At 39.2% G+C, this 10,981-nt stretch overlaps 1 protein-coding gene across 2 annotated transcripts in view; it reads right to left on the reverse strand.

Annotated features, from left to right (window-relative positions):
• Positions 1 to 7,813: 7,813 nt before the first annotated feature.
• Positions 7,814 to 10,981, reverse strand: part of abcg2a (ATP-binding cassette, sub-family G (WHITE), member 2a) — a 51,847-nt gene continuing 48,679 nt past the window's right edge. For both annotated transcript variants that reach the window (XM_039821524.1, XM_039821525.1), the window contains one exon: positions 7,814 to 7,980. In XM_039821524.1, the coding sequence (XP_039677458.1) occupies positions 7,833 to 7,980 (148 nt within the window). In that variant the 3' untranslated portion in view covers positions 7,814 to 7,832. The remainder of the gene's footprint in view (positions 7,981 to 10,981) is intronic.

The following is a 10,981-nucleotide window of genomic DNA, read 5'->3' on the forward strand; positions in this document are numbered from 1 at the left end:
ATACAGATGAAGGCAGAGAGAAAGGAGGAATGATAGCGTTGAAGCAGGACAGACTGCAGACTGACTGATGAAGATTTATGATTGAGGCGATGGAGGATTTAAAAAAAAAAAAAAAAAAAATATAAAAAAATTTTAAAAAAATAAAAAAAATTTTTTTTATTTTTTTTTCTCTTTTTTTTTTTTTTTTTTTTTTTTTTTTTTTTTATTTTCTCCTTCCCCCTTTTTTTTTTTTTTTTTTTTTTTTTTTTTTTTTTTTTTTTTTTTTTTTTTAAAAATTTTTTTTTTTTTTTTTTTAAAATTTTTTTTTTTTTTTTTTTTTTTTTTAAAAAAACCTTTCTTCTTTTTCCCCCCTCTTTTTTTTCTTTCCTTTTTTTTTTTTTTTTTTTTTTTTTTTTTTTTTTTTTTTTTTTTTACTTCCCTCCCTTTTTTTTTTTTTTTTTTTTTTTTTTTTTTTTAAAAAATTTAAAAAAAAATATATACTGATCTGATTACAGCAAAGACAACATCGGCAGTATTGACGGCTAAATAGGCTCCAGAATATTTCCTTCTGTATTGACCGGTACAATATTAGAAAATCTATTTTTTTATTTTTTTATTTATATATCTGCATTTATATCAAAACTTCGAGACTTTCAAACATCAACATGTCATTTATTAATATGTATTTGTGTCTAAACGACATATAAACATCTTTTCCTGTTATATTTTGCCTGGAAACGCTTGCGTGTTGCATGAAAAATAGACGTCGGTTCTATTTCTAGCAGGCACGTGTTTTCGGCGCGGCTCGAGCCACGCCTGAGACGTGCGTATCACGCAGGCAGCGTGCGAGCTCTAACCTGTTACCATGGGAGCCGAAATATAAACGGACACGCCACGCAGCTGACACGCTCGCGCAACGCAGCCAGTGTGTAACCGGCCTTAGACACAATGACAACTTTCCTGGTACGTTTTATTCGGTGTAGCCAGCTCGCTAATTATCTGATGTGCATTAGCGTTAAGAGTTAGTTTAAAAAAAACACTGTCTGTGACGTGACTGGCTTTTTAATGTTTTAAATATCAACACTGGCGTATCTCACTAGTTTTACAAAAATATACAATATGCTTTACGGATGTAGCCTGGAGACCTCTCAGTACAGATCTGCATGGATGGATGGATGGATGGATGTATAGTTGGATGGATGGATGGATGGATGGATGGATGTATAGTTGGATGGATAGATGGATGGATGTATAGTTGGATGGATGGATGTATAGTTGGATGGTGGATGGATAGATGGATGGATGGATGTATAGTTGGATGGATAGATGGATTGATAGATGGATGGATGTATAGTTGGATGGATGGATGGATGGTTGATGGATGGATGGTTGATGGAACGATGGATGGATGGTTGGATGGATGGATGTATAGTTGGATGGATGGATGGATGGTTAGAAAGATGGATGGAAGGATGGTTAGATGGATGGATGTATAGTTGGATGGATAGATGGATGGATGGATGTATAGTTGGATGGATAGATGGATGGCTGGATGGATAGATAGATGGATGGATGGATGTATAGTTGGATGGATGGATGGATGGTTGATGGATGGATGGATGGTTGATGGAAGGATGGATGATGGATAGATAGTTGGATGGTGGATGGATGGTTGGATGTATAGTTGGATGGATGGATGGATGGATGGTTGGATGGATGGTGGATGGATGTATAGTTGGATGGATGGATAGATGGATGGCTGGATGGATAGATAGATGGATGGATGGATGTATAGTTGGATGGATGGATGGATGGTTGATGGATGGATGGTTGATGGAAGGATGGATGATAGATAGTTGGATGGTGGATGGATGGTTGGATGGATGGATGTATAGTTGGATGTATAGTTGGATGGATGGATGGATGATGGATGGATGGATGATGGATGGATGGATAGTTGGATGGATGGTTAGATAGATAGATAGATGATGGAAGGATGGATAGATAGATAGATAGATAGATAGATAGATAGATAGATAGATAGATAGATAGATAGATAGATAGAGTCTTCACTGTGTATCTAATAGTTTCCGGGGCTGTTTTGTCCAGATATACAGCAGCTGGTGTCAGTGAATGAACAGGAGTCAGTCAGGTGTTTTCTTTGCTTGTTCGGAGTTGACTGGAAGTCGGTGAGCCTGACATGGATGGATGGATGGATGGATGGCCTGACATGTTTCTGTCTTTAAATGCATTTCTAGACATCCGTTGTTAAGGAAAGAGGAGACGTCACTTCTTCCACCTGGAGTTTCTCTGCCAGGTTTTCTTAATCAGTTCGACCGTCTTACTAAACCTCTCGACAGCTTGTGTAATTACACATTATTCCAGTAGAGATTAGTGAAGCATTAGGCAAGGCAAGGCAGCTTTATTTGTAGAGCACATTTCAGCAACAGGGCAATTCAAAATGCTTTACATAAAACATTAAAAAGCAGTTAGAAAACAATTAAAAAACAAATTAAAAACATTAAAAGACAAGAATAAAATTGATAGTGCAGTATAAGAATTAAAAAAACAGAGATAAAATATGCGAATAAAAGTTACAGTGCAGTATAGGAAATTAAACATTAAAGAGCAGTTATCAAGTGTCATACAAGTGTCATCAATACAACTTCAGTATAACAAATGAACAGTTATTTAAAGAAAGGCAATCAAAAAAATAGGTCTTTAGCTTTGATTTAAAACACACGTGTCAAACTCGAGGCCCGAGGGCCAAATCCGGCCCCTCGCAGGTTTTGATCCGGCCCGCATTTCAATTTAGGTTCACAATAAATTCATGGCCACCTTGTTTTTGGTGCATTTTTTGACATTTTTGACACCTTTTGGGGCAGTTTATGAGCTTTTTTTTGTTTTATGCACTTTTTTTTAACAATTTGGACGCTTTGCTCAATGTTTTGCCACTTTTTCGGAAGTTCTTGACGCTTTTTACGATGTTTTTGTCACTTTTTCAGACAATTTTGATGCTTTTTTTCAGCCTTTTTTCAACTTTTTTGGCGCTTTATTCAACGTATTTGTCGCTAGCTGAGGAACTTTTTTGCCAAACGTTTTTGGGGCTTTATGAGGCCCAAAATGTAAGTGAAAAGACTACAGTATATGAGACATGGAATAATACAGTCAAAATATTTGACTTTTTCTCTTAAATAAACACATGTCAATAAACTCTCCATGTCTGGCCCTTGGTGTGATTCTCTTTTTCCAGTGTGGCCCTCTGGGAAACTGAGTTTGACACCCCTGATTTAAAAGAACAGAGTTGCTGTGGACCTGCAGTTTTCTGGGAGTTTGTTCCAGATATGTGGAGCATAATTTCAGCATTCAGTTTTAAACCTCTAAGCTTCTTTTGATCTGTGGATATACATTTTCATTGTGTGTGTGTGTGTGTGTGTGTGTGTTTTCCCAAAACACATCATAGTCATAAAGTATGACGCAAAAGAGAAAATTTTGTGGTTAGGTTTGTCTGGTATCCAGTCTGGACGTGATATTTTAAGATGTAATCAGTGACACAGGAAAGTAACACAAACTGTACTTAAGTACAACATTGTGGTACGTAATAAAAAATTAAAATAAAAAAAACGCAGTCTCTGTAGACAGCTCAGGCTCCACGAACGCCAACAAAAACAAACGGCGCCAACCTGCACCACCAAACATAACAAACCAGCCAATAACCGACAAGGAGAAAGGAGGGGCGAGCTAGCCTCTGTTTTGTTTGAAAATACTTCGAACGTCAACAAAAAGTGATGTCACCCAACATCGCTTAGAGCACCTTTTTAATGTCTCGTTCTGTTGTTTTCAAAGTGACAATATATGCCGGTGCTGTAGGAATATTCTAATGTTTTTAATGCAAATTATCTTGTTCATAAGTATTATCTAAAATTACATTTTTTCATAATACTAGCAAACAGTCGTCTTCTTTTCTTGTTTGTGCATAATGAGTACTTTTACTTTACTTTATGTAAAGTTAAGTAGGATTTTAAATGCCGGACTTTAACACGTAATGAAGTATTTTCATAATGTTGTATTAACACATTTACTTTAGTAATATACAGTATATATATATTAGGGCTGTCAAACAATGAAATGTTTTTAATCGCGATTAATCGCTGAATTTCTATAGTTAATTGCGATTAACCGCTGAATTTCTATAGTTAATCGCGATTAATCGCATGTTTTATCACATAATTAAAATTCTATTATTTTGCATTTCAGAACTGTTTTTAAGTACATATTAACAATGGAAAGCAATTCTCACCAGTGTATCTTGATTGAGAATCAAATGAAATACAGACAAACTTTACCGTTTAGCGTTAGCTGTCAGCATTGTAACTGTTTAATCCAGCTATACTAGCTAGCGGTAGGCTAACGTTAACTGTCACTCTGCAAAAAAATGTTGGTTTTATTTAGACTGTTACTTTCTCTTCCATGGAGCAGTCGTCAGTCCCATCGTTTGGTTTAATTTAGCGCTTGTTAATTGTCTCAGCTGTTGGGTCAGTGCCTTGCTCGAGGACACAAACAGTTTACGGAAAGTTACTCTTCACTTCACTTCACTTTCCACACCGAGATACCCCCCCAACCACCAGGTGTGTGTCTACCGGTGTCCCTCCAGCCGTTACTGATGTTACTCAACTGGAACTGGAGATTTCAACACACACACACACACACACACACACACACACACACACACACACACACACACACACACACACACACACACACACACACACGACTGTTTATATCCACAGTTGCTATGGAAGCGAGTGTCTGCTTACATATACACACCTACTGCAGTCAACCGTGACACTCTAGTCTTGTGTGTGTATTCATGCGTGTGTGTGCGTGTGTGTTCATGTTCATGATCCTCTCCCATTATCTTGTCATAGCTAAACAAAAGGCACCTTGTTTTTTTAGGCTCTACAGATGGAAATGTCATTCAGTCCAAACTTTTGGTCCAGACTGAAATAACTCAACATCGACTGGATGGATTGGCATGAAATTTCGTGCAGATATTCGTGGTGCCCAGATGATTAATCTCAAAGACTTTGGCGATCCTTTAATTTTTTTCCATCTGGCGCCGTCATCAGGTCAACTTTTTAAAGTGTCCAACACCTGTTTAATGTCACGTTCACAGTTTTAAAACCAAGTTAAACAAGTTTTTGGGACTTTGTCTTATTCAGCGTATCCCCCAGAGTTAGGTAAGTCCATACATACCCTTCTCATCTCCGTGCGTGTCGTAACTCTGTCTGACGCAGCCATCGCTAGCCTAGCTTAGCACAGATCCTGGAGGTAACCGGCTCCATCTAGCCTAGCTTAGCACAGATCCTGGAGGTAACCGACTCCATCTAGCCTAGCTTAGCACAGATCCTGGAGGTAACCGGCTACATCTAGCATAGCATAGCACAGACCCTGGAGGTAACCGGCTCCATCTAGCCTAGCTTAGCACAGATCCTGGAGGTAACCGGCTACATTTAGCCTAGCTTAGCACAGATCCTGGAGGTAACCGGCTCCATCTAGCCTACTGCTCCCAATAAGTGACAAAATAACACCAACATGTTCCTATTTCCATGTTGTGATTTGTAGAGTCACAGCGTGTACAAATAACAAGGTCACATGACACACAGCCATCTTCTAACCATATACATACTGGGAACTATATTCTCAGGAGGGCGAAGCACTGCTACTCTCTGCTACTTGGGCAGAGTGATCTGCTTGCACCACCTGAGAAGCCCCCGTGGTGAGGAGCAGAGAGTTCGCTCTGACAGACTTACGACACGCACGGAGATGTATGTATGTATTTATCTAACTCTGGGGGATACGCTGAATAAGACAAAGTCCCTATAAGTCGACGTGTTCCTGTAAGGATTGATTTAAAGGTGCAGTAAGTCATTCTGCACACAGATTGTTGATATTTGAACTCAACTGCCAAACAAATACAACCCACCCCCAGATTCAGGGACAGATAACTACTGGCCGCCCGGCACATTCAAATGCTGCCTCCTCCCTCTGTCGGTGTTGCCAACGGAAACCTTTGGCAACACCGACACGGACGCCAACGTTTCTCCTCCTGATTGGGTCTTAATCGGTCACAACGTCACGTTCTCTGAGACTAAAGCTACTAACGTTACAATGGCAACTACCATCAGCGAGCTGAGCCTCCACGCTGCCTCCTGTTTATGCCCAGTATACGAGAACGTTGATGAGATATTTTGGTTTGGGGCGTGCTAGTTTAAACAGAGTTCTTCTACTGGCGATAAAAACACGTAACTCCGCTTAAAATCCAAAACGTTCGTACGATTCAGATTGAATCCACGTAAACACAGCCGCTGGACTCATCCTCTATGCAGATGATACAAGTGTCTTCAGCTGATTGTGTTTACTAATCTACTAAAGTCCAGTATACCAGAATGATGATGAGATATTTTGTTAGTTTAAAACGGAGATTAGTTCTTCTACTGGAGATAGATGCCCAGACCTGGGTCTGATTCAGGACCACATATCGTCACCTTCCTAAAATAATTAAGTCATTTTTTCAGGTTTTTCAGAAAACACAAAAAATAAAACTCACAAGTCACAAAAGTCACATGCTTGACATACGCAATTTTACTAAAGGTGTAGAATCACATGACCTGTTCAACTGAGGATGTAGGCAATTTTACCAGAGGGGGCCTGCACCATTGGAGATGATTTAGGCAAAGAAATAATTTTTGTTAAAAGTCATTTTTTCAGGTTTTTTGGAAAAGACAAAAAATAAAACTGCCTAAGTCACATGCTTGACATACGCAATTTTACTAAAGGTGTAGAATCACATGACCTGTTCAACTGAGGATGTAGGCAATTTTACCAGAGGTGGCCTGCACCATGAGGAGATGATTTAGGCAACAAAATCATTTTTGTTAAAAAATGACTTAGGCAATTATTTTAGGAAGGTGACAATATGGAAGTGGTCTAAATCTGGGCAAGATTTTAGTGTTCACACTACTTCTGAAAAATCTGACCTGGTCATTTGACCTCCCCCAAACATTTTATGACTCAATGTTGAGTCATAAAAACATAGACATAACATTTATAAAAATGGCTGAAATTTAAAAAGGAAAAAGAACTGAGATTCATAATGCAAATTCGTTTCAAATGCGTTTTATTATTATTTAGAAACTCAAAAAATATAAAAGTATTGTATTTGTGTGAAAAGAAAAAAAATATGACTTCTTCTTTGGCTCTGAACTTTAAAGTGCAAAAAAAATCTGGATACAGTGAATGATTAGTTAATACACTGAAAGGCTTTGGTGTTTAATAAGGAGTGAATAAATAATCAACATCTTCAGCAGAACATCTGCATAAAACTTAACAAAAAAACCCACAAATATTTAGTATTCCAGATCTGGAGGATTATGGTTTCATGTTTCATGGATCAAAATGTAAATGAAACAAACTTACAAATCATATTTGGAAAGAAACAAAGAGTGAGATGTCCAAACACAGTCCTGAGCGCGATATTACGAATCCCACTATGGCCACGCCAAGACCCGCCCTTCAGTAGCATTTATTGGCCAGTAACCCCATTTGTTCAGGTCCTATCCCCCTGACCAATCGGCTATCCTGACCTTAACCAATCAAAGGGAAATGCCTAACCCCCGCCCAATCAAGCTGCTTCGTGGGGCGGGTCTTGGCGTGGTGGCCATAGTGTGACTCGTAATTTTGCATCCTGAGCTGCACGTCCTTCTTAGATGACATCACACTGGCGGAGAGATGATAGATGTAGCGTACGTAGACTACACCACTGATGACATCACAGCAGCGGGGACGAAGGTCTAGGTGAACTTCCTGATGAAGCGCAGTTTGAGGTAAGCGATGATGAGGAAGCAGATGGTCATGACGCCGAGAGCCAGGTGGTTCTGCCAGAGGCCCCAGGTGGAGGGATCCACGCCCTGGATCTTCAGGAACTCCTCCCCCGTACAACTGGAATCAGACCAACACACATCACGCCATCGGACCATACAACCCACTAGCAAATTAAGATAAGATAAGATATACTTTATTGGGTTACACTTCACTTGAAGGTATCCACACTGTCATGGACGGGTCATAAACATTACAAACAAGTCATAAACGTTTAGGACATTATGCTTCTTTTAGTAAGTGTCATTCGGTTTTTGTCATGACAAGTTAGGGATAGGCACTGGCACAAGGGGATATATATTGTGTAAATAAAAACACTTAAAAGAACCGCTTTCAAAAAAAACATGTTTGGTTAAGTAAAAACGGTTAAAAAAAAAAAGAGTACCAGAAATTAAAAGTCAGTTAAAAGGACCACTGGACAGGACAGGCAGCGGGAAATTAAAATAAAAGGTTACCTCCACACAAGCCCTGGCATCTCTCCCGTAGACATTTATAAAATATATATATATAGAATTATTTAAATAAGTAGCCCGTTATCATAATACTAAAATAAATTCTGTCCCAATATTTAAAAATAATCTATATTAATCAACGTTCGTTAAAGGATAGTGATTTAATTAAATTAAACATTTAAAAGATCTAAAATACTGTCAGAATTACTTACCCTTGAGTTTTAAAAGAATTTATAAATATACACCATTTAATATTAGTAAAAGTAAGTGCTTTTAAGTTAGGTTTAGAGTTAGAGGGACATGACATAACCCTTTATTGTCCCCGAAGGGAAATATGTTTTGGACTCTGTCCGTTCCGCAGCTTCACAAAGACGACACACAATACAGAAAATAAGCATCTCTCAACACATAACATGTTTTGTGTGTTGTATGTTATGTTGTGGTCTACAAAGTTTTAAGGATGTCCTGCCTCTTCGACTGTAAAACTAGTTTACCTATGGGTACCAATAAAGTAACCTAACCTAACCTAACCACAGCCCTTTGCACAATGAGATATTGCACAACTCCCCTATTGCCCAACCCCAATAGCCTACGTATTGCACAAATGACACAATGCACTGACTGTAATACAGGTTAACTATGTTAATGACCTGGTAAAGAGTGCGCCAGAAACAAACTGAACTGTCCCGTTGTTAACGTACCATAACACAGCTCTTTGTTTCTCTCTCTCTCTGTTAGAGGAGCTTTCTGGGTTTCACCTCCTTCTCCGTCAGAGATCTGCTCCGGTCCAAAGAGCCTCACGTCTCGCTCAGCCTCAGGTAAAAACACAATTCCTCCTGTCTCACCTGTCCTACATCATGTGGCCCTTTTTAAATTCTCCCTGTAAACCCAAGTTTATTAACACCTTACATTAGGTCTTCTAGCTCTTATCTTAAAGCGTAACTCTATCGCCAAAATGCATCCTAGGGTCTTTTTGTGAATGTACCCGAGTCAAACTTTAGTTTAAAAGCATATTTAGGACAGAATCGCCACTTTTAAGTTGTACCGTATTCTTGTTTTTCGGTCAAATGGCCTTTTGAATGGGAGTGCTAGCGGCACTTTTATGCTAGTCTCAAAATAGCTGTTTTTAAAACACAAGAAGGCTCGACAAAACATTAAACTTTGCCTGAAGTATCACCAGGGGCTCTACACCTTAACTACACCGGTGCACACGGGACATACTAAATCTGGGGCTACTTGTTTTGATATCTACTCGTTTTGACTGCCGAGGTGTTAGCGGCCGGAAACAACGAGAGCTACGGTGAGTTGTTCAAAACCTCTTTTTAGTAAACTCTGTGAACACAAACAATGTTGTCAACGCTTTCGTTAAGGTGTAGAGCCCCTGGTGATACTTGGAGCAAAGTCTCATGTTGTGTCGAGCCTTCCTGGTGTTTTAAAAATAACTATTTTGAGGCTAGCATAAAAGTGCCCCTAAGCACTCCCATTCAAAAGGCCATTTGACCGAAAAACGAGAATACGGTGAATCTTAAAAGTGGCGCTTCCATCCTAAATATGCTTTTAAATGGAAGTTTGCTCAGGTACATTCACAAAAAGACCCTAGGTTGCATTTTGGCGAAAGTTACGCTTTAACGTCTCTTTTAGGATTTTTTTCCCCAGCAAAAACTGTTCCAAACACACTCATTAGGTCTGCAACTTATGACTCTTTTCTGGATGGATTAGTTGTTTCATCTATAACACACGTGTCAAACTCCCCTCCCAAATTTTCATCCGGCCCACATACCAATTCAGGTTCACAACTAATTTTGGACCGAAAATTTTGACCGAAAATTTGCGCCAAACCAAAAAAACTCAAAGATTTGCTGATTTTTATGCTGCGTTCCAGGCAACCTTGTTTTCACGACCTACTGGTGAAAGTGCCCTGGAACGGCAGTCAAGCCCGTTACTTATGCTGCGTTCCAGACACAGTTTTTAGCCCGTAAGTTACGACTTCAAGTCACGACTCACGAGTTGGTAGCGTTCCAGGCAAAGTCACGACAAACCCTTCTAGCCAGCGTTAGCTAGCGGCTACCTAACGTTGACGTTAGCTATTGTAGTGTAATCGGTAGCGATGGTGCGTTGCTGTGTGGACAGGAATCCGCTGACACTGTTTCTTGATTATAAAAGGTTTATTTACATCAAAGGAATTCAACATCAATTTACAAGCCCTGCAGAGCTCGGAGAGCGACAGCTTCCCAGATTCTCAAAAGTCACTCTGGCTTTCTTCGTTTGAACATGGTATATATTCTATAATGTGTATAGCATAGATGGGGGAGGAAACAATACTTTGACCAATGGCCATCATCCTTTTGTAACCAAGCCAACAAGGGCATCCCTAATTCTAGTGATCCACTGATAACGCTTTGCAGATGTTTTCAGAGAAGTGTCCAGTGAATGTAGGCTAAAGTTCATACAAGTTTCTTTGTTACCAAAAACTTAAGTCAAAGTTTATAAAAAGTCCGTTAGAAGTCCAGATACTGCACTATCTAGGATACTTTACGTTGCCTATTTATGTCTATTTATTTCTACTTATCACTGTTAATCACCGGCGTCTGTACAGCATCAACAGGGGG

The sequence above is a fragment of the Perca fluviatilis genome, chromosome 14 (assembly GCF_010015445.1).
Source record: "Perca fluviatilis chromosome 14, GENO_Pfluv_1.0, whole genome shotgun sequence".
Lineage (NCBI taxonomy): Eukaryota > Metazoa > Chordata > Actinopteri > Perciformes > Percidae > Perca > Perca fluviatilis.